This window comes from Hemitrygon akajei, chromosome 4 (genome assembly GCF_048418815.1).
Source record: "Hemitrygon akajei chromosome 4, sHemAka1.3, whole genome shotgun sequence".
Classification (NCBI taxonomy): domain Eukaryota; kingdom Metazoa; phylum Chordata; class Chondrichthyes; order Myliobatiformes; family Dasyatidae; genus Hemitrygon; species Hemitrygon akajei.
The window spans coordinates 35,619,161-35,644,078 of record NC_133127.1 but is presented as its reverse complement, the minus strand read 5'-3'; the positions used below and the strand labels follow the sequence as shown (position 1 = coordinate 35,644,078).

Here is a 24,918-nt window from a genome sequence, read left to right as displayed (position 1 = left end):
ACCTTTGCTGTTACCCTTGGATTCTTTTTTACCTCCAGCATGCATTGATTGGAACACCTAACTCCAAATAGCTTTTGTTGAAGCTCAGAGGTTCACATACATTTTTGAACCTAGTCTGTGATTGTTTAAATGGTGAACTCAGTATTGATGAGAAGTACAATTGTTATTAGTTTAGGCAGACTTAGAAGAAGATCAGACCACATTTTATGAATAATTAATACAGAAAACCAGGTAATTGCAAAGGGTTTACAAAATGTTTCTTGTAACTGTGTTCATCATCTGCTTCATTCATATCCGAATGGTTAATATATGTGTATCACAAACAACAACGGTCCCAGCTCTAATCCCTCAGATTATCATTGATCACACCAATCAGGCAAGCAGCATTCAACCATGATACTCTATCTCCTATCACAAATTTTGAATCCAATTAACCAGCTCACTTTGGATTTTGCGTGCCTTAAAGATAGAGATCCAAGGTGAACTGGAATGTGATGTATTAACTTAAAATTGTGCTTGTATCCTCTGTTTCATCTTAAGTCACAGACTTTATGATACCAGACCCCATTTTAATAATTTTAGGAACTTCTGCAAGGTCAAATAAATTCCAGGCTACCCAGCAACAACTCCTGAACCAAGCACCTTCATGAACTACCACAGACCCTGTCGACCTTGTGATTTTAGTCTCTGAGGGCTGACGTGAGACCATCCTTCAGGAGGGTCAACCCACGGAAAGCATCTGGTTCAGATAGCGTACCTAGCCAAGTACTGAAGACATGCTGATCAAATGGATGGAGTGTTCTCTGATATCTTTAACCTCTCACTTTGGCAGTCAGAGGTACCCATCTGCTTCGAGCAGGCTTCAATTATACCAGTGCCCAAGAAGAACATGGTATCCTGTCTCAATGACTATTGCCCAGTAACGCTTACATCCACTGTGATGAAGTGCTTTGAGAGGTTGATGATGAAACATATCAACTCCTACCTGAGGAGCAACTTGGATCCACTCCAATTTGCCTACCGTCACAATAGTTCAATAGCAGATGCCATCACATTGGCTCTGCAGATGTACCGTATATATCAGGATATTCTTCATTGCTTACAGCTCTGCATTCAATACCATCATCCCCTCAAAACTAATCGATCAGCTCTAAGTCCTAGGCCTCAATGCCTCTTTGTGCAGCTGGACCTTCAATTTCCTCACTTGCAGACCCCAGTTAGTTCGGAATGGTAATAACATCTCCTCCACAATCACGATCAGCACAGGTGCACCACAGGCTGTGTGCTTAGCTCCCTGCTCTACACTTTATACTTATGAACTTAAGGCTAAGCACAGCTCCAAAGCTGAATTTAAGTTTGCCAGGAAACCACTGTCATTGGCCAAATCAGTGGTGGTGACAAATCATTATATGGGGGGAGAATGAAGTCCTGGCTGAGTGGTGCCAGAATAACCTCTCACTCAATATCTGCAAGGCCAAGGAGTTGATTACTGACTACAAGAGGAGGAAACAGGAGGTCCATGAGCAATGTTCCCTCTAATTTCTTTTGCAGCTACGCGGACCAACCATTGCTCTGAGCAGGAAATTGTTACATGGCCTGAAAGCTGCGTGATATTTTAAATATTTTTTGAAATATGCATACTTTAAATATTTGGAATGAAAATTGAAAAATCACATACTCTTGATTTTATTTATTAATTGAAGGGTATAATGAAATGTTCCACTTCTAGTCTGTTTCTGGATTATATTTGATTGAATTCATAAGACTGAATCCATGTTCACAGCTAGCACTAGAAGCTTCAAATATTCCAATGATGTCAGCAAGAATGGACAATTCTTCAAATTCTTTGTTTATAAGCACATAGTTCAACATATCAGTGATTGTCTTAATTGAACCAAACTTAACTTTCTCAGAAATGACAAATTTGAAATCACAGTATTACCATGATATTTTTGAGGCAACACTTTTGTCGTGGTTTGTAATAGTAGCTGAGTATTTTTTGTCAGTCATAAAACATTCTCTTTTCTAAATTCAAAATTGGTTGTATTTTCAGTAGCAACAGGGTCAAAAGCCTGTCATTCTCTTAACTGATCGTCAGGAAATCTATTATCCAAGTGACTGCATACACACTGAATGAATCAAATAACAGGCACACAATTGACATCAGTAATTATAGATACAAGCAGATCTTTCACTTTGACACTCCAATAAATAGTATTGCAAAGATACTGTGACTGTAATTTGTCAGCGTTTGTGCTCAGTGGGCGGGCAATGAGCTACCGACTACCATTCAGTGTTTATTGTTACAATTTGTAACAGTGTAACTTGAAACACTGACAATGTAGATACATTGAAGCTCTAAAATGGTTCAAAGTAAACTTTATGGTATGTTTACTATTTAGAAAATTTATGGAGTATGTTCATTAACACAATTAATTATAGAGTATCCCACAATTAAATTAATATAGATTTCAAAATTATATTAGTATAATTTCAAAATTATGTTAACATTTCATTATATAAAAGAAAATTCCAGCGGCATGGCAACAAAGGCTATGTACTGTGTAGCGGTGTGCCTGCGTAGCCTGCAGGGAACAATGTCCATTAGCCAGTCCTCATTGGAGGATCAGAGCTCAAGAGCGTCAATGACTTTAAATTCTTCACCATCATCATTTCAAAGAGTCTGTCTTGGATCCATTAAACAGCAGCACCTCTAATTTTTTTAGAAATGTGTAAAGATTTGGCATGCCATCTAAAACTCTGACAAACTTCTATGGATGTGCAGTGGAGAGTATAGTGACTGGTTACATCACAGCCTGATATGGAAACACCAATGTCCTTGAATGGAAAAACCTACAAAAAGTAGTGGATACAGTCTAGTACTTCATGGTACTTCCCACCATTAAGCACATCTACAAGGATAAGTGTCGCAGGAAAGCAACATCCATCATCAAGAATCTCCATCATCTGGGCCATGCTCTCTTCTTGCTGCTGTCATCTGGAAGGAGGTACAGGAGCCTCAGACCCACACTGCTGGTTCAGGAACAATTAATACCCCTCAACTTCACTCACCCTAACACTTAACTGTTCCCACAACCTATGAACTTACTTTCAAGGACTCTTCATCTTTTGTTCTCGATATTTATTGCTTAATTATTTATTATTATGTTTGTTTTTTTTCTATTTATAGAGTTTGATATCTTTTTTATGTTGGTTGTTTTTTCAGTCTTGTTCATAATACAAAGTAAATTCGTTATCAAAATATATATATGTCACCATATACTGTACAACCCTGAGATTCATTCTCTTTTGGGCATATTCAATAATTCTATAATAGAATAATAACCATGGTAGAATCAATGAAAGACTACACCAACTTGGGCATTCAACCAGTGTTCAAAAGACTTCAAACTGTGCAAATACAAAAAGAAAGAATTAATAATAAATAAATAAGCAATAAATATTGACAACATGAAATGAAGAATCCTTGAAAGTGAGGCTAATAGGTTGTGGGAACATTTCAGAGATGGAACAATTGAAGTTGTGTGAAGTTATCACCTTTGGTTCCAGAGTGTTTTTTCATTCATGTGCCTTAATGTCCCTAATGTATCTGCCTATACTAACACTCTGGGCAGCATGTTCAATGCACTCTTCACTCTCTGATTAAAAAACCCTATCTCTAACACCCCCTGACTAATGAAAGCTAACAAACCATTTGCCATCTTAACCACCATATCAACTTCAGCATCAACTTTGAGCAATCTGCCCTCAAGTTTGACCTTTCAAAGTGTATCGCTGTACACTTCTACGGATTGAACTCCATTTGCCACTTCTCAGCACAGACCTATATCCTTTCAATGTCCCATTCTAACCTATGACAGCCTTCTACAGCCTTACTCGACACCAATAGCCAGTATATGAGAGTTTGGGGCTCTGTATGACCTTTGTTTACAGCTGACAAGTCTTTGTTTAGTATAATAACATACCTGATGAAAAAGCTATCCCAAGACACGTGTTGAAGCCTGTAATAGCCAGGATATCATCAAAGCTGCCTGCAGCCATTAGTAGTGTTGGGATTCCTTTCTCAACCCCATAGCGTTCTTTCTGAAGGAGCAACATACATGGGACAACCACAGCAGGAGATACTGCACCAATCACAAACCTGGAAAGAGGAAAATAATAACATATAGAGCATTTAATAAGATAAAAACTTATATTATTAACATTAAAATAATGTCAACCTGATTTCTGGGATGGCTATAAGTGTTTTTTAGTCCCTTGAGATTCCACAATTGATGAGACCTCTGAATTATCTTATGTTGTAAAAACATCAGCATAAAACCTAACATTATGTTCAGAACAAACACATCTTAATCAGAACTAATCAATGACAACAAGAAATAATGTGGACATTTTGTCAGGCCTTGGGCATTTTATAAGTAAGGCATAGAGATGAGAAGAAGGGGATAGTGAACCTTCAGAATGCTGCAATTGTGAAGTTGTGGAATTGTGAAGGCTCCATTGCTAAATGTATGAATGTGAAAAGAGATCAACATATTTTTTAAAGATGTTAAGGGAAGTTGAGAAGATGGGATATGTGTACGAAGATGCTTTATGTAAAAGTTCATGATCTCACTGATTATGAGCAGACACAAGGGACTGAAAGTCCTCCTCCTGTTCTTACGCTCATAGACAACCGTTGACCACTTAACCCACACAGTTCCCCCTTGCCCCCTCTACTGTTTCCCCATCTACACGTATATGAGGAGGTAATGCCGCTCATATTTTTTGTTGTCTGAAACTAATGAAGACTAAGCAGAAACAAGAGAGCTGGCTGAGGATCAAGAGGTATCTGTTGTTGTTCATACCTTCCAAATGATTTTTATACAAAACTGTGAAAACTACAAGATCCTTTATAATTTTAAAGACAAACAGGATTGCTGGAAGAACTCAGCAGTCAAGCAGCATCTGTAACAAGAGAAACCAGTTAACATTTCTGGTCAGAGACCCTTTCTCAGCTCTGAGGACTCTTCCCCAAATTTTGAGGAAATGTTAAACTGTTTTTTTCCTTCCATAGATGCTGCTATTCTGGCTGAGTTCTTACTGCATTTCCTTTTTGTTTTAGATTCCAGTATCTGCAATTTTATTTGTTTCCCTTTAATTTCATTGCCTTTAATAATCCCCCACTATTTCAGTTTTCATTTATATTAACAAATTAAGAAAACTTAGATGCCACAGCCAAAACAGCTCACCAATTCCTCTATATGGTAAAGTGGCTAAAGAAATTTGACACATCCCATTTGATATTTACCAATTTTTATCAATGCACCATAGAAAACATCCCATCTGGATGCATCACAGCTTTGTATGGCAACTACTGCTCTTGACCGCAAAAAAACTGCAGAGTTTCTTTATTTATTTTTAAATTTAGAGATACAGCACAGAATAGGCCATTCCAGCCCTTTGAGCTGTACTGTCCAGGTACCCCGACAGCCCCTATTTACCCCTAACCTAATCATAGGACCATGGGAGGAAACTGGAGGACCTGGAGAAAACCTACCTATTTCACAGGGAGGATGCACAGAGACTCCTTACAGAGGATACCAGGATTGAACTCTGAACTCCAATGCCCTGAGCTTTAGTAGCATCGCGCTAACTACAATGCTACTGTAGTGCCCAGTTGAGTTGTGGACACATCTTGGCACATCATGGAAAACATTCCCCTATTCATGGATTCTGTCTATACTTCCCACTACCGCAGGAAAGCAGAAAACGTAATCAAAGACTCCGATCTACTGTACCCTAGACATTCTCTCTTCACTCTTCCCCCATAAGGCAGAAAGTACAAAAGCCTAAAAGTACATTCTACCAGGCTCAAAGACAGCTTCTACCCTGCTGTTATGTGACTATTGAATGGTTCCCTAATATGACAAGATGGGCTCTTAACCTCACAATCTACCTCATTATGACTTCACACCTTACGGTCTACCTGAACAGCACTTTTCCCGTAACTGTAACACTTTATTTCGCATTTTGTTATTTGTTTTATTTTGTTCTATGACAATGTACTGTGCAATGATCTAATTGATATGAACAGTATGCAAGAGAAACTTTTCACTGTATCTTAGTAAATGTTACAATAATGAAATAATTCAATTCAAGCAAAACCATTATAAAACATAACTATACTTCAAAATTTAAACTAATATTGTCCATTAAGTATTTCATGACACGTGCTTTTTCCATCATAAACCTCTAAAATTCTACAGGAAACCATTATCTGGTTTCTGAGCTAAGTTCTTGAGCTTTTACTTAAAACATAAAAGCAATTATTACATTAAAAACCACTTTACTGGAACATAAATTCAAGTGTCTTAGAAAATTATCTGGAATTTAGTCTTTGTAGCTTTCACCCATTTCAATTTTTAAGAGGTACTTGCCCCAGAATAAAACTCCAAGACCAGGGCAACTTCAGTAGGTAGTGTCCAAGAACAGCACAAACACAAGCTTCAACAAGACAAGGGCCAAATGCCAGCCTAAGACATACGGCCTTCAACTTTCGAAGAGCCTAATAACAAAAGTATGTGTTAACTCAAATAGAAAAAATGTCATTTTATCCTTAACAAAGACAATGGGCTTAATATTAACCCTCCTAGATATGGTCATACTCTTGCTGTTGCTTCAGGCAACATGGCTGTCAATCAGAGCCCAGAGAACTCCTTAACCATGCCTTGTGATCAGGGGCTGCTGGCAGGCAGCACAGTTGGAAAACAACAATCATACTAAGGTTGCATGAAAAAAATGAAAAGGAAAATAAAGAAGACCTGAATATTGAGGCTAGGCTGTAAAAACATTTAGTAATAAAAATAAATACTTAACTCAAAATAAGAGGGTTGAAATATAGCAAGGTAACTTAGCTGCAATAAATCTGAAATACTGGATGGATGGTATTCATAGTACATAAACTTCAAGGACAAATGGAGAAAAAAAGGTGAAAGGGATTCTAAACTAAAGATTATTAATTATGTTACGTGAAAATGAAAAGCATTTTACTCCTAATGTTTAAAATATGAGAGGATGGATGGTAAGTCTTCTCCACAGGATAGGGAAGTCCAAAACTAAGAGGCATAAACTTAGGGAGGGAGTTAAAAGAATCTGAGAGCCAACATTTTCATGCAGAGGGTGGTGAGTATATGGAATGAGCTCTCAGAGGAAGAGATTGAGGCAGGTAATATAGTATCATTTAAAAAGCACTTGGATAGGTTCATGGAGATGAGGAGCTTAGAGGAATATGGACCAAATGCAGGAAATGAGGTTGGCATGGACTTATTGGGCTAAAGGGCCTGTATCCATGCTGTATGACACCATTACTTTAAATAGATACCAGAATGAGCTGCTTAAATCAGAATGAATGAAGAATCTCAGTTGTTGAAAATATGAAAATATCAGGTTTCAAATCAGTTTCTACTAATGATTATCAAAGCGATGATGAACACAACAGTATTAATAATTGTTGGACATAATAATTAGTAAAGAAACAATGATACATGTCGTCTGGCTGAGGACTGCTCAAAGAGCAAAGAGATTTGTCTCCAATTTTTCAGCCTTTTCTTAAGTAAACTGCACCATGGAAATTGAGCACAATCAATGCAATATCATTGTTCAAATATAGTTAATGTTGTCTTCATAAAAGGCATAGAAAACCTCATGAAAAACAGAACAAATACAGGTCTCTAGTGAATGAGGAGCTCAAGGTAATTAGAATTACTAAAAGACTAATACAGAAAAAATTAATAGAACTTAAAGGCAATAACCACCCAGGACTTGATGACCTGTATCCTAAGGTTTTGAAAGAGATGGACTTGCTAATAATGGAAGCACTAGTTACCATCTTCCAAAATATCAAAAAAAGGGAGCTATAGGCAGTTAGCCTCACATCAGTAACAGGGAATATTCTGAAATCTATTTGGAAATGATAGCAGGGCAGTTGAATAATAATAGGATTTAGCAGTGTGAAATAAAATCATTTTCAGCAATCTGAAGTGTCTTGAAAATGTAACTAGCAAAATAGGTAAGAGTGAATGAGTTGATATGGTACATTTTGATAAGGTGCCACACAAGAGATGCTTACTCAGAATTAAAGCACTGTATGGGAAAGGGGTGATATTGACAATGATTAAGGATTGGTTAATGGACAGAAGATAGGATAAGAATAACTTGTAATTTTCAGGTTGGGAGGGTGTAACTAGTATTGGGGTCCCAGCTATTCAGAACATATTAATAATTTCGATCAAGAGATGGGTATAATATATCCTAGTTTTAATAACTTTAAGCACAGTGGAAGTGTGAAGAGGATGAAGGAAGCTTCAAGGGTTAGAAGGTGGGTTAGTGAATGGGCATGGCAGATGGAACATAATATAAAAAATGCTAGGGCACTCACTACAGTAGCAAAAGCAGAAAAGCAGTGGACATTGCAAAGTTCTGGTGTCCAGAGGGAAATTGGTGTCCTAAAACATAAAATGCTGAAAGTAAATATAGTGATAATTAGGAAGGCAAAGAGTCGATTCATTTTTATTGTAAAAGGATTTGAGAACGTGTAGAAGCATCTTGTTGGAATACTGTGTACAAATCTGGATCTCTACCCAAAGAAATACAGTGTCTATAACAAGTATTCACCCCTTGGAAGTTTTCATGTTTTATTGTGCCACAACATTGAATCACAGTGGATTTAATTTTGCTTTTTTGACACTGATCAACATAAAAAGACTCTTTCGTGTCAAAGTGAAAACAGATCTCTACAAAATGATCTAAGTTAATTATAACTATAAAAGACAAAATAATTGACTGCATAAGTATTCACCCCCTTTTAATATGACACACCAAATCATCACTGGTGCAGCCAACTGGTTTTAGAAGTCACATAATTTGCTAAATGGAGATCTGTTTTTGGGGATCTGTGTGGAGTCAATATGTTTCAATTGACTGTAGTAACAACTCTGGAGGAATTACAAGCTTCAGTCACTGAGATGGGAGACACTGCAGATACAACTGTTGCCTGGGTGCTTCACCAGTTACACTTTTATTGGAGAGTGGCAAAGAGAAAGCCACTGTTGAAAAAACTCACACAAAATCTTAGCTAGAGTTTGCCTGAAGGCATGTGTGAGACTCTGAAATCAGTGGAAGAAGATTCTAAGGTCTGATGAAACCAAAATTGAGCTTTTTGGCCATTAGACTAAATGCTACATTTGGCATAAGCCAAACACCGCACATTATCAAAAACACACCATCCCTACCATGAAACGTGGTAGTGGCTGCATCATGCTGTGGGGATGCTTCACTCTAGCAGGCCTTGGAAGGATTGTGAAGGTAGAGGGTAAAATGAATGCAGCAAAATACAGGGAAATCCTGGAGGAAAACCTGATGCAGTCAGCAAAAGATCTGCAACCTGGGAGAATATTTATTTTCCATTAAGACAATGAACCCAAGCATAAAGCCAATATTACATAGGAATAGCTTAAAAGCACAAAGTTAATGTCCTGCAGTGGCCAAGTCAGAGTCTAGACCACCCACACAAAATGCTGGAGGGACTCAGCAGGCCAGGCAGCATGTATGGAAAAGAGTACAGTCGACATTTCGGGCTGAAACCCATCCTGATGAAGGGTTTCGGTCTGAAACGTTGACTATTCTTTTTCATAGATGTTGCCCGAAACGTTGAATATGCTCTTTTCTATAAATGTTACCCAAAACGTTGACTGTACTCTTTTCCATAGATGCTGCCTAGCCAGTTGAGTTCCTGCAGCATTTTGTGTGTGTTGATTCAATTTCCAGTATCTACAGATTTTCTCTTGTTTGTGATAAAGTCTAGACCAAAATCCAATTGAGAATTTGTGGTTGGACTTGAAAAGGGCTATTTAGTCACGATGCAATCTGACAAAGCTTGAGCAGTTTTGTCAAGAAGAATGGGGAAAAAATGCAGTGTCCAGATGTACAAAGCTGATAGAGACCTATCCACACAGACTCAAAGCTGTAATTGCTGCCAGAAGTGCATCATCAACTAAATACTGACTTGAAGGGGGTGAATACTTATGCAATCAATAATCTTGTATTTTATATTTGTAATTAATATTGATCACTTAGTACAGATCTGTTTTCATTTTGACACTAAAGAGTCTTTTTCTGTTGATCAGTGTCAAAAAAGCCAAATTAAATCCACTGTGATTCAATGTTCTAAAGCAATAAAACATGAAAACTTCCGGGGGGGGGGGGGTGTGCTGAATAATTTTTATAGGCACTGTATATGTTTACAATGAAAGGGAAGCAGTAAAAGTTTTACTAGACTGATTCAGGGATGGTGGCCTATCCTAAAAGCACAAATTAAATAGTACAGTATACTCAAGTTTAGAATGAGGTGTGATTCTACTGGAATATATAAAAAATGTTAAGAGACTTGACAAGAGTAAATGTTTCCCTTGGTAAGGCCGTGTAAAATTAGGAATTAGTTGGCTATTCAGGAGAGAGATGAGAAAAATTCCTTCACACAATAGGACTGAAGAGAATTAAGGGATAGAGTTAGTGCAGACAAAGTAAAATATAATATATGATCATCCTGAAGAATAGACAAAGGACCAAGTTGCCTTCTGCTGCTCCTACGTATTCTCCATTCTCTGAACATGAATACCATAGCAACATTGGTTAAGAACAGCTAACAAAGATTGAATCAGCACAACAGTAAATGAAATACAGCTAATTTGAATAACATTATCAGTTTTACGTATGTTAAATGGAGATGCAGAATACACTGTTTATACCTTTGCATCTAGCCCAAGTCCAGCTCGGGTGAGAATAATTGCAAGGGCTATACTTCTCAAGGATGATGACCACTTGTAGTCAATGTAAATAGCATCACTAACCACAGGAATATTTCGTAGTACAAATCCAGCAAGCAGCATTCCTAATACACATACAGGCATAAGAGCAAAGAAAACATATTTCAGATTAAACAGCTGTTGTCTTAAATCTCAAGAGAAAACACTGCTATGAATCAAAATTTTAATACATATGGCCAACAATAGTAGTGCAAGTTTCCTTCTCTAATGCATTTCTCCTTAAATACAGAGGAGGCATTCAATGCCTTGGTAGACTTGAAGGTAGATAAATCCTCAGGACCTGGTGAGATTTATTTCAAGTAGCTGAGAGACAAGGAGAGAGTTCACTAGGGCTTCAGCTGAGATTTTTACATTTTACTGACCACAAATGAGGTAACAGAGTTCTGCTAGATGGCAAGGCGGTCCCCTTTTTCAAGAAAGGCAGAAAAGAAAAACCTAGTAATTATGTAACTCTTCTGCACCCTTTCCACAGACTCCCCATCCTCACTATAATGAGGTAGTCATAACTGTACACTTACTCTAAATGTTACTGAGGTTTTACGTAGTTGCAGCTTGGCTTATTTACTCTCATACAAAACAGCCCTACCAATGCAGGCAAACATGTCAAGTGCCTTCCTCGCCACCTTATCCACTAGTATAGCCGCTTTCTGTGAACTATGGACTTTGTCCCCAAGTGTCCTCAATGCTGGTAAGAGACCAACCATTAACAACAAACTTTCTCTGAACTTGACCTCCCAATGTGCAACACCTCACGTTTGCTAGATTAAACTTTATCTACCATTTCTCAGTCCATATCTGTAACTCTGTTTCCTATTCTATTTGATAATCCTTTATACTGTCACTTCAACTTGGTTTATTGCATTTGGTGCTCCTGAAGAAGCTTCCTCAGTATCAGTGAGATCAGCCATAGACTAGATGACTATTTAGGGGAGAATCTGCATCTGGTCCACAACAAGCATTTTTAGCTTTTGGTTACATGTCAGTCCCACACCAAGCTCTCTGTCCATGGTCTTTACTGCCATGGTGAAACGAAACACAAACTAGAAGAACAACACCTCATATTATGTTTGAGTCCCTTACAATCCATTGGCTACGTGAATTACTATGGTTTCCATTTTCTTACCTAGAAGAGGTGGTAATGGAGGCAGATTTGGGAATTTGATCATTCCAACAAGCTTCCCTCCCAGAACTGCACAGATGAACAGTATCAGATTTCCAAATAAATTACCACCAGGGAGGCACTCAGGGCCTGTAATTGACCAGACAACAGCCCACAGCAGGATCACCATAATCACTGTAAAAGAATGGTAAAAACTGGTGAATACAAGGATCTTAAGATTGTACTTTTATTCTGAAGTATGCAAAGACTAAGTAAGATTTTATATCTTCTTTTGGAAAACAACTACAGTATCAACATAAAATCTCAGTAAATACAGACTTCTAAAATATGCTGGCTCTGGTGTTGCTATTGTTAATATGGTGCTAACACAATAGAAAATTTGTGTATTTGTTGTGGTAGCATCATATATCATACAAACATTAAAACCATAAATACATTTATAATACATTTGTGTTCCATTTTGATCCAGTTTTTTGGGAGTGGCAAAGACAACATTGCCAAAACTGAGTCACCAAAGCCATAAAATAGCTAAAAGTTCAACACAAAGGGTGGGGAATAATGAGGTGAAATGGGGTGGGGAGGGGTGCAGGTGTGGAATTGCATTGAGACCTACCAAATACTGAAAGGCCTGGATAGAGAGGAAGCAGAGCAAATGCTTCCATTAGTGGAAGAGGTCTAGGATCTTCTAGGATCTGAAGGCACAGTTTTAAAATTAAAGGACATTCTTTTAAAATTGAGATGAGAAGGAACTTCTTCAGCCAGAGGGTGCTCAATCTGTGGAATTTGTAAGAGGACTGTGGAGGCCAAATCACTGGGTGCACTGTAGGCAGAGGTGATTGATTGATTGATAAGGCGTTAAGGATTATAGGGAGAAGGTGGGAGAATGTTGTTGAGAAAAAACAGTCAAGATTGACTGGTAGAGCAGACATGATGGGCCGAATACGATCTTAATTCTGTTCCTATATCTTTAAGGTCTTAGAAAACAAACTAGACCTTTGGCTAGTTGATAATTTACTATTTGAACTCATAATGAAATGGACAGCACTACACATCAACAATATTCTGCTAGAGGAAAAGAATTGTCAGCATTCAGGTCAAAACCTGGCATCAAGAATGAGAATGGAGAGGTGAAGATGGCCACTATAAAGAAAAGAAAGGGAGTGCATTGAACTCCTCTTCTATTTGCATTCCCCCTCCATTTGTGTCTACATTACACACCAGAACTGATACATTTGGGGCCTTATGATGCTAGAACAAGTTAGTTGGCTCCTCATATTTCAATAATACCACAAACCGAAGAAGTTCTTTGTGTAATACTGAACAACATAAGCAATTATTTGATCACACCACTGCAGACTTTCTAGGTGCCTGGCTTGGAGCCCTTCTGGTGCTAATACTCCACAAGGGATCAAATATGAAAACATCTGCTGAGTCACAGCTTATGTGAAACCAAATCCTCTTACAAATGATATTTGATCCATAAAAACTACTAAAGTGATTAAGGTACTTATACACAGGTAAAGGACTGATAGACAAGATAGACTTATTCCCACCGCAATCACTTCGTCAAATAATCTTATTTCAGGTCTTTTGAGTTTTATATCAGCCAGGTCAGTTTGCTCAATGCCTCCTAAGAATATGCTGTTTTTTTTTTGTCTCCAGCTATTTTCTGATGAGCATTGGTGGAACTTCTATCTGCAGTGTCAGATAATAGGGTCATACAGCGTAAAAGCACAAGGTCCATGCAGACAATCAAACACTCATTTTGCTTAATCTTGCGCTAATCGTGTTTTAGTCCGACCATATTCCCATCATCTTCCACTTTATAGTGGTAAATTAATCCACTAACCAGCACAATTTTGGGATGGAGGAAGGAAACAGAGCACATGGGAAATCCAGGGGGTTACAGGGAGAATACGCAAGCTGCGGAGACAGAGCACTCTATTGCTCTATATAGCCTGGGTTTTTGGACCAGCTTAGGATTTCAGCCCATTGATTCTTTTTTAGAAAATCACATTGGCACATCAACAGCTGAGAGATGTGGTGAGACTTCATCATTAAGCAAAATTGATCAATCGTGAGAATGAAAGGTAGCCTTGCATTTTGAATTTGCTTGGAACTCCATGTCAGAAATTCTACTCTTGTGAATTTCTACCCAACATTTCTAAATATTATTTGATGTAAAATGTATCATATTTAGTACAGTAAAAATAATACCAGAACAATAGAAACAAGAAAATTGGATAACTCATGTTTATATTGTATTCACCAAGGATAACAGATGAACTTAGAGAGCGTTATGTTGATTTCTAAGACACGTCAATGTCAAAGAGGTGTTATTGGGTGTCTTAGGGCCTGGTGGAGCCTATCCTAGGATATTGAGGAAGGCAAGGGAGGAGATCTCTAGGGTCTTGAAAGAGATCATTGTATCCTCTTTGGCCACAGTCAATATCCTAGAAGATGGAGAATGGCCAATGTTGTTCCTTTATTTAAGTTTGGTAACAGATCATTCAAAAAGCTATAGACCTATGAAGCCTACTACAGTGGTAGGTAAATTATTGGAGAAGATTCATAGGGACAGGGTTTACTTGCATATGAAAAAGCATGGACTTGTTAGAGATAGTCAGTAAGGCTTTCTGTGGTAGAAGCCCTGACTCACACATTTGATGGAGCTATGTCCTTTCCTGTCCATATACCTATCCAATTTTTTTTTAATGACAGTATCAAACCTGCCTCTACCACTTCTACTGGAAGCTCATTCCACACAGCTAACATTCTCTGAGTAAAGAAGTTCCCCCTCGTGTTACCCCTAAACTTTTGCCCCCTAACTCTCAACTCATGTCTACTTGTTTGAATCTCCCCTACTCTCAATGTAAAAAGCCTATCCATGTCAACTCTATCTATCCCTCTCATAATTTTAAATACCTCTATCAAGTCCCCCCTCAACCTTCTACGCTCTAAAGAATAAAGACCTAACTTGTTCAACCTTTCTCTGTAACTTAGGTGCTGAAACTCAGGTAACTTTCTAGTAAATCTCCTCTGTATGCTCTCTATTTTGTTGACATCTTTCCTACAATTCAGTGACCAGAACTGTACACAATACTCCAAATTTGGCCTCACCAATGCCTTGTACAATTTTAACATTACATCCCAACTCCTATACTCAATGCTCTGATTTATAAAGGCCAGCATACCAAAAGCTTTCTTCACCACCCTATCCACATGAGACTCCACCTTCAGGGAATTATGCACCATTATTCCTAGATCACTCTGTTCTACTGAATTCTTCAATGCCCTGCCATTTACCATGTATGTACTATTTTGATTAGTCATACCAAAATGTAGCACCTCACACTTACCAGCATGAAACTCCATCTGCCATCTTTCAGCCCACTCTTTTAACTGGCCTAAATTTCTCTGCAAGCTTTGAAAACCTACTTCATTTTCTACATTTGTACAACACCACCTATCTTAGTATCATCTGCATACTTACTAATCCAATTTACTACCCCATCATCCAGATCATTAATGCATATGACAAACAAACAACAAAAATTTATGTACAGAGGGATCTTGTGGTGCAAGTCTATCATTCCTAAAAGTGCTAATACAAAAGGTAGGATGGTAAAGAAGACATAATATCCTTACCTTCATCAAGGATTGTGCATAAACATTAGTAAATCATGCTACATTTCTACAAAACCACATTTGAAGTACTGTGTGCAGTTCTAACCACTAGATTATCAGAGGATGCAGAATAAATTAACCAGGACATTGCTTATCTGAAGTGTATTAGCTATAAAGAAGTTGGACAAACTTGGATTGTTTTCCCTGGAGATTTGAGTCTGAGGGCCAACTTGATGGAAATATATAAAATATTAAGAGGCATAGATAAGGTAGATAGTCAGAATCTTTATCCCCATGATGAAAATGTAAAAATATTAGGAGGACACAGGTTTAAGGTAAGGTAAATTAGTTTATTATTGTCACATATACTGAGGTTCAGTGAAAAACTTGTCTTGCATACTGTTCATATAATTAATGACAATAGTGTACTGATGTCAAACAAAACAAAATAATAACAGAGCAGTAGTGTTACACTTACAGAGAAAGTGCAGTGCATGTAGACAGTAAGGTGCAAGGTCATAAGGAAGCAGACTGTGAGGTCATGAGTCCATCACATTGCACTAAGCATTGTTCAATATTCTTGTAACAGTGGGATATAAGCCATTGTTGAACCTGGTGATAAGTGCTTTCAGGTTTTTATATCTTCTGCACAATGTGAGGGAGGAGAAGAAAGAATGTCCAGGGAAAGGTGTCTTCGATTTTGCTGTACCAAAACAGCAGGAAGTGCAGAGTCCATGGAGAGGAGGCTGATTTCCACAATGTGCTGAGCTGTGTCCACAACTCTTTCCAGTTTCTTGTGGGCACAGATGAAGCAGATGCCATATTAAGCCATGATATATCTAGATAGCTATACATAGTGCTGTGGTGAACTACATATACCTGTCTGGACTGCTCCTGTGGCTCCTCCCACAGACCCCTGCTGACTGCTCCTGTGGCTCCTCCCACAGACCCCTGCTGACTGCTCCTGTGGCTCCTCCCACAGACCCCTGTATAAAGGCGATTGAGGCCTGTGCCCGGCCTCATTCTCCAGGATGTAGTGTTGTTCATTCTTCCAGTCAATAAAAGCCGATATCTCGCTTCCTACATCTCAGAGTGAGTTATTGATGGTGCATCAAGCGCATCAATAAAAAATGGTGAGGGTCAAATCAAGATAGGCAGTTTATTATGGTGCATCAATGAAAATTGGTGAGGGTCAAAGGGATCATGCCAAATTTCTTTAGCATCCTGAGGAAGCAGAGGCACTGATGAGCTTTCTTGCCTGTGATCTCTATATGGTTGGACAATGACAGGTTATTGGTAATGTTCACTCCTAAATAATTGAAGCTCTCAACCCTTTTGGCCTCAGCACCATTGAAGTAAATAGGAGCACATGCATCATCCCCACTTCCTGAAGTCAATGACCAGCTTTTATGTTTTACTGACATTGAAGGAAAGGGTTGTTATCATGACACCGTGTCACAAGACTCTATCTCCTTCCTGTACTCTGACTCATTACTATGGTGACGTTATCTGCAAACTTGTAGATAGAGCTAGGGCAGATTTTGGATACACGGTTGTGAGTGTATAGGGTGTAGAGTCGGAGGCTGAAGACACAGCCTTGAGGGGCACCAGTGTGAAAGATAATTGTTGGGCAAGTGTTACTGCCTCTCCTTACTGATTGTAGTCTGCTGGTGAGGAAGTCAACCAGAATGAGTTTTATTATCACTAATATCTGTCATGAAATTTATTTTGTGGGAGCATCACAGCGCAAGAAATAAAAAATTTTGTAAGGATAATCAAAAATCTAGTTGAAAACAGAGGTATTGAGTCCCAGGTCTAAGAGATTGGAGATAAGTTTGCTTGGAATTATAGTACTGAAGGTAGAGCTGGACTTAATAAATGACATCAAATGCAGGTGCCTTTACTGTCCAGATGCTCTCTAAATGAATGTAGTGACAAGGAGATAGCATCTGCAATAGACCTGTTTCAGCTGTAGGCAAAATGCAGTAGGTCATGTGGGAAGCTAGAATGAATTACGTGCCATGACCAGTCTCTTGAAATGCTTCATGATGGTGGATGTGAAAGCCAACAGGCAGTAGGCATTGAGGCATGTTACCTTGCTTTTTTTGATACCGGGATGATAATGGTCTTCTGAAAGAAGGTGGGAACCTCAAATTGAAGCAGGAAGAGATTAAAAAATGTTTGCAAATATCCTTGCCAGCTGATGTGCGCAGGATGTAAGACATGGCTAGGAACATCATCTAGCTAGATGCTTTCCGTAGGTACATTCTCCGGAAGATCCATCTTATATTTGGAACAACTATTTCAGATCCAGGTGCATTGAAGGGTGGTTTCATTTCAATCCCCTTCTGGAGAAATGTATACACTGTTGTAATTTCATTTTGTGATCCAGTAAAGCATGTAAGCCCTGTCACAACTGGTCAGAGGCTCAATTTTGGACTTGCATTGTCTCTTGGTATTCCTGATGGTTTTATGGAGATTGTATCTTGATATCTTGTAAAGGTCATGGTGAGCTGTTTTGAATACTGCAGTCTTGGACTTCAGAGGGGACTGGATCCCCAGTTGATCCATGGTTTCTGGCTTGGGAACACCCATATTGTCCCCTTTGGTACACAGTCCTCAATGCACTTGCTGATAAAGTCCATGGTGATGGTGGCATACTCATCTAGGCTGGCTACTGTCACAGACCAGTTTACTGCCGCAAAGCACTCATGTAGAAACTCATCTATTACCTCAGACCAGCACTGAATGGCTTTCTGTACTAGATCTAAAACTTAAAGGAGAAGGGTGAGACATGTTTTTAACAAAGACAGTAGTGGGTCCCTGGAACAGGCTTTAAGGGAAAGTGGTGTAAACAACATAATTAAGACATAAAAGAGGCATTTAGCCAGCACATCGACTGGCAAGGAATGGAAGGATAAAGACCATGTTCAGGTAGATGAGATTAGTTTTGATTGCAAGAACATGGCTGAAGAACCTGTTCCAGTGCTGTACTGTTCAATGCTCTTGAGCAACAACCAATCTGCTAGAGGAACTTAGAGGAATTGTTAATGTTTTCGGCTGATTATTTGCATGAAGACTGAGAATGGTGAGGCAAGATGGCCAGAGGAGAAGGGGAGTGGTGAGAAAGAGGTCCAAGGTGATTGGTGGATTGAGGAGGGGAAGTTAGGTGAGCATGAGTGAAGTTGGGAGACAGTGGCAGATGAATGAAAGATGGCGGTGGGGGGGAGTAGGGATTGAGAAAAATACTGAAAGGCAGATAGAGCAAAGTTGGAGGAGGGAAGTTGGAGTTGGTCTGCTTTTCATCACTGATAGTCCATTGTGTTTTGGTTATCTCCCTCTAGCTGCTCCCTCCAATCTTCACACATCCCTCGCCTACCTTGCTCCATCTGCCTCAATATACTTTTCTCTGTCTCTTTGTTTGCCTCCATCCATCATGCACCTGCCACTGTTTCCCAGCTCCACTGCCCCTCCCCTGCCTGGCACAACCTGCTTGTCATCTTATATCTCATCCACCAATCACCTAAGACCCCTTTCTCACCACTCCCTTTCTCTTCTTTATACTGGCCATCTCTCCTCTCCGCTTGTCATGATGCAGGTTTTCAACCCAAAACACTGACAGTCACTTTGCTTGGCTTGTTGAGTTCCTCCAGCAGATTGTTTTTTGTTCTATGTGCTCTATCCTCTCAAATGTTTCATCCAATTATGTGATATGGCACGGGTAGTGAAGCCTCTATTGATGAATAAACAAGTAATATGCAGGTTTTATTAATAATAAAAAAGGTTAGTATTGAAAATAGGCCAGCTGGTGGCGCAGTGACATTAGCACTGGACTCGGGAGTGAAGGTTCCCAAGTTCAAATCCAGACGGGCTGCTCCCAGACATGCTTTCCATCCATGCTGGGTTGAGCGTCGAGCTCGCAACTCAGCCTCGCAAAAACAAACATTGCGCTGTGAGAAGGATGTAGGGGACCACTCACAGAATCTTTCCTCCTGAAAAAAGAAGTGGTCGCCAAGGCTCTGCAAAGTATGGCATACACGCAAAAAAAAATTGAAAAGCATATTATGGTCTAACCCTTTGTTAGTATGCTAGCAATGATTCCTTGAGGTGGGCATGTACATATTTTCCACAGTTTATGGCGATGTTTTCGGATAGGCTCCTCAATCCGCCCGTTTTTATTCAGAAGGGTACTTTCATCTAGTGGTAGATCTGAAGGTTCTATGGTATTTGCCTTATCAGTGAAGTCCTGCAACAAGGATGAAAAATAGAAGACACAGTTAGACATTTATTCCCTTGGGTAAAAGGAAAACTGAAATAATATATTTAAGGTAATGGAGATTCCTGTACTCTATTAAGATGCACAAGTTAACAAGCCCTTTGACCCAATTCACCCGGTTGACCAAGATGCCAAACCACTAGTCCATTTGTCTGTATTTGACCAATATCCTCAAATTTTTCTTTATCTATGCACCTGTTCAAATGTCATTTAAGTATTGCAAGTATACAGTACCTGCCACTTTCTCTGGCAGCTCTTTCCATATACCCAGTACTTTTTGTGTAAAAAAAATTGCCCCCCAGGTCCTCTTTAAGTTATTCTCCTCTCACCTTAAAACTCCTGCCCTCTAGTTTTAGACACTTGTAGAGTTAAGGAAAAAAATGCGTGACTATCTACTCTATCTATGCAAAACATTCCCATCCTATCAAGTCTCTCTTTATAATCCAAACTTTCCAGTCCCAGCAACATCCTTGTAAACCTTTTCTACACACCCTTTAGCTTAATCACATCCTCAAACGCACACAATACTCCCTGCAGTCTCACCAACACATTGTACAGTTGCAATATGATGTTCCAATTCTTGTACACAATGACACGGCTGTGATCAATTTTGGGGAGTCCTGTACTTGTTCTACCCTAGGTTTCCCTATTCTACAACCCTCCCCACAAAACCCTGCCATTAACTGAGTATATTCTGCCCTGGTTTATCTTCCCTAAACATATCACTTCATACTTGTCTGAGTTGAATTTCCATTTACTCTCCCAGTCAGTCTAGATCCTGCTATAATCTTAGATAACTCATCTTAGCTATCCACAAACTTACTAATCAGTCCATTTACTTTCTCATCCAAATTGTTGGTACACATACAAAAGAACAGGGCACCCAGCAATGATCCTTAGGACAACACCACTGTTCATAGTCTTACAATATGAAAACAATCCTCTACTATCACATTCTGACTCCTACTACTAAACCAGTTTTGTATCCAATCTGCTAGCTCACCCTGGATCTTATGCGATCTAACCTACTATGCGTGACCTTGTCAAAGGCCTTGCTAAAATCCATGTACTCAACACCAATGCTTGTCAATCCTCCTGTTCATCTCTTTAAAAATTCAAACATGATTTCCCATGCTGACCTCCAACACCAGTCCTCGCCTTTCCAAATTCAGTAAGATCCTGTCCCTCATAAACCACTTCAGTAATTTTCCATCACTGCCATTAGGCTCACTGGCCTCTAGTTCCCTGGCTTACCTTTGCAACCCTTCTCAAATAAAGACATAACATTAATGACTCCAGCCTTGTGGTACCTCACCCATGCTAATTAGGATACAAATATCTCTGTTGAGTACCCAGAAATGTCTTCCCTTGCTTTCCAAAGTGACCTGGGCTAGGCCTCAAAGATTCATCCTTCTTTATGCACCGATGTCTCTGCTTTCATAATGTCAATATGTTTCAGGACATCACTGTTCTGTTCTCTGATAAATACAGACAAGTAGTGTTCATACGAAAACCCTGAACAGCTTTCTGATCCCACACATACTGATCTTCAAGGGGGCCTGTTCTCTCCATAGTTACTCTTTATCTGTCATTATTATTATAGATTAGAATTCTCCTTTACCTTATTTGCCAATGATATTTTATATTCTCTTTTGTCCTCCTACATCCCTTATTGTCAATGAACTTGCTTAATCCCAGATGTATATGACATACAGTATAGTTACCTTTTCCTGACCAGAACTTCAATATCCCTCTTCAGCCAAGGTTCTCTAAGCCTGTCAGCCCTGTCCTACACTCCAGCAGGAATATAATGGCCCTTAACTGCCATCTCACTTTTAAAAGCCTCCCAATTGCCAGACATTTATTTAACTGCAAACAACCTTTTCCAAACACCTTCACAAGTTCTTGCTCAATGTCTCCAAAATTACCCTTGTATAGGACTTTATCTTGAGGCCCAGTCCTATCTTTTTTCCATAATTGTTTTAAAGCTAATAGTATTATGGCCATTGGTCACTTGTATTATGGTCAGTCACTTGTGCAGCCTCACTTCCATAACAGCTGGCCAAAATTTTCATGTGGGATATGTAATAATGTTAACAATGTAATAGTAACAAACATTGTTAATAACAAGATCATTTCAATATTGCATGAAGATACTGTACTAGATACAGATCATCCATTTTGGAATAATGTTTTAGCTTTCATTTTTAAAGTTGAAACTAAAACAATTTAATTTTGTACTATATACAAAATGGACTAGTACCCAAGATGGAGCTGACTAACTTTTCAACTTTCAGTACCTTCTTTTGGTCCCCTGCAGTAGCCCGCCACCCCCACCCCATACCAGTCAGTGATGCAGCTTGTTAGAATGCTCTCCATGGAACATCTATAGAAGTTAGAGTGTTTTAGGTGACAAACCAAAACTTTTCAAACTCCTAATGAAATATAGCCACTGTCTTGCCTTCTTTATAGTCACATCAAAATGTTGGGACCAGGTTAGATACTCAGAGATCTTGACACCCAGGAACTTAAAACTGCTCACTGTCTCCACTGTTTCGTCTTTCAGCCCTTTCATCTTACTGACATTGAGTGCATGGCTGCTGCTTTGATACCACTCAACCCCTGTATGCCCTCTCATCTCCATCTGAGATTCTACTAACAATGGTTGTATCATCAGCAAATTTACAGATGGCATTTGAGCTATACCTAGCCACACAGTCATGGTATAGAGGGAGTAGAGTAGTGGGCTAAGCACACATCCCTGAGGTGCACCAGTGTTGATCGTCAACCAGGAGGAGATATTATCACTAATCCGCATAGATTGTGGTCTTCCGATTAGGAAGTCGAGGATCCATTTGAGGAAGTCATGTCTAAAACCGGTGCCCTTAAATTACATAAAGGTAATTACAGTAGTTAGACAGAGCTGACTAAGGCAGACTGGGAAAATGGATTAAGGGACAAGTTGAGCAGAACAGACATTTAAAACAATAATTTGTAAATCTCAAAGATACATTTCACTGAGAAAGCAAGTTTCAATGGGAAGGATACACCACCCAAGAATAATAATGAAAGGATGGCATTAAGTTGAAAAAAAAAGGCATACAATGTTGGACAAAAAAGTGTTGGAGCAGAAGACTGGGAAATCTTTAGAAAGTGGTAAAGGATGTCTACAAAGAAAGGAGATAGTGTGGCGGCCCACACACGTGGGACTCGAACCGCCATCGGGAGCTGTGGGCAGACACGCGGTAGCGTGTTTGGAACTATCTGCTTGGGGCGGACCTTCCAGGGACAGTCTGACGTCACGTCCGCCCCGTGGGTCGCAGGGGCCCATGGGAGGGGAGATTTAAGCGCACGATTTTGAATCATTAAAGGCATTCTGAGTTCAGCTCTCTCTGCCTCTGTGTTTCTTTAGTAGCGCATTGCGCGCAACTACATTGGTGACCCCGACATTCCAGACGGCATCTGGAGCCGGTGACTCAGCGACTAGCCATGAGTTCGAGCAACTCGCACAACGCGGTCTCTCTGAAGCTCCCGACTTTCTGGGTCACTCAGCCCCATGCTTAGTTCGAGCAGGCTGAGGCTCAGTTCAATATCAGAAACATTACAGCCGACGCTACGCGGTATTACTACGTGGTCAGCATGCTCGACCAGGAGATGGCAGGTCGGATCATCGACTTCTTACGCCAGCCACCAACGGAGGACAGGTACGCTAAGCTTAAGGCGCTCCTGATCTGTACCATCGGACTCTCCCGCCACGAACGGGCCATGTGGCTCCTACACATGGACGGCCTGGGTGACCGCATGCCATCCGAGCTCATGAACGATATGCTGGCGCTCATGGATGGCCATAGGCCGTGCCTTCTATTTGAACAGTTGTTCCTCGAGCAAATGCTAGAGGGCATTCACCTCCTCCTCGCGAGTGAGGATTTCAGCGACCCACACGGGGTCACGGCTAAAGCAGATGTCCTTTGGCAGAGCAAGCAACGTGGAGCAGCCTCCGTGGGCCTAGCCACGATCATACGCCCCAAACCCAGGCTCCGTAACCGAAGTCATCGAGACCCACAGGGGAAAAAGACGAAAGCTCAGAACAATGGTGTTTCTATCACCAAAGATGGGGCTCAGGCGCGTGCCGCTGCCGTCCACCATGTGCTTTTTCAGGAAACGCCAGGGCCAGCCATTGCTAATAGCTATGACAGCTGGTCACTGAGACAGCCTCCTATACCTCTGCGACCGACACTCCGGGCAGCGCTTTCTGGTAGACACCGGAGCCGAAGTCAGCGTACTCCCCCCCACCCCCCCAACATGGACACTCGTAACGCGGTCCCAGGCCCTGAACTCACCGCTGCAAATGGCACCAGTATTCGGACGTACGACCCGCGAACTATCTCACTGCATTTCGGGTCCAGCCGTTTCACTTGGACTTTCACGTTGGCAGCGGTGTCACAGTGTGGTGAACTACATATACCTGTCTGGACACGCCCCCCCGCTGACTGCTCCTGTGGCTCCTCTCACAGACCCCTGTATAAAGGCAATTGGAGGCACTGCTCCTCCCTCAGTCTCCAGGATGTTGTGTGGTGATCTCTTGCTGCTGATGGTGCTTCCTTCCAGCTAATAAAAGCCTATCTCGACTCACGTCTCTGAGAGTTATTGATGGTGCATCACACAGCCACTACTAGGGGTAGATTTCCTACGAGCCAACTGCCTCCTGTTCGATCTAAAAGGCCGGCGTTTGGTCCACGCCGAGACGTTCCAGCTCGGAGAAGTCAAGCTATTGGCCCTCCACCTGGATTCCGTGACCCTCTCGGGTAACGAATTTGCCAGGGTGTTGGTGGAATTCCCCTCCATAGTCACTCCGCAGCTCTCCACAGTCATCCCAAGCACAGCGTTCAGCACCACAACCCTACGCAAGGACCACCGCTGCACGCCCGAGCTCACAGGCTCCCACCTGACAAGCTCCACCTCGCCAAGGAGGAGTTCCATAAGATGGAAGAGATGGGAATCGTACACCG

The 24,918-nt window shown here is 40.3% G+C and overlaps 1 protein-coding gene across 6 annotated transcripts in view; it reads right to left on the bottom strand.

Annotated features, from left to right (window-relative positions):
- LOC140726227 (sodium/hydrogen exchanger 9B2-like) overlaps positions 1 to 24,918 on the bottom strand; it is a 131,224-nt gene that overhangs the window by 55,803 nt on the left and 50,503 nt on the right. For all 6 annotated transcript variants that reach the window (XM_073042313.1, XM_073042316.1, XM_073042314.1 and 3 more), the window contains 5 exons: positions 19,708 to 19,879; positions 12,010 to 12,180; positions 10,809 to 10,951; positions 6,441 to 6,568; positions 3,987 to 4,162 (listed from right to left, as the gene is read on the bottom strand). In XM_073042313.1, the coding sequence (XP_072898414.1) occupies positions 3,987 to 4,162; positions 6,441 to 6,568; positions 10,809 to 10,951; positions 12,010 to 12,180; positions 19,708 to 19,879 (790 nt within the window). The remainder of the gene's footprint in view (positions 1 to 3,986; positions 4,163 to 6,440; positions 6,569 to 10,808; positions 10,952 to 12,009; positions 12,181 to 19,707; positions 19,880 to 24,918) is intronic.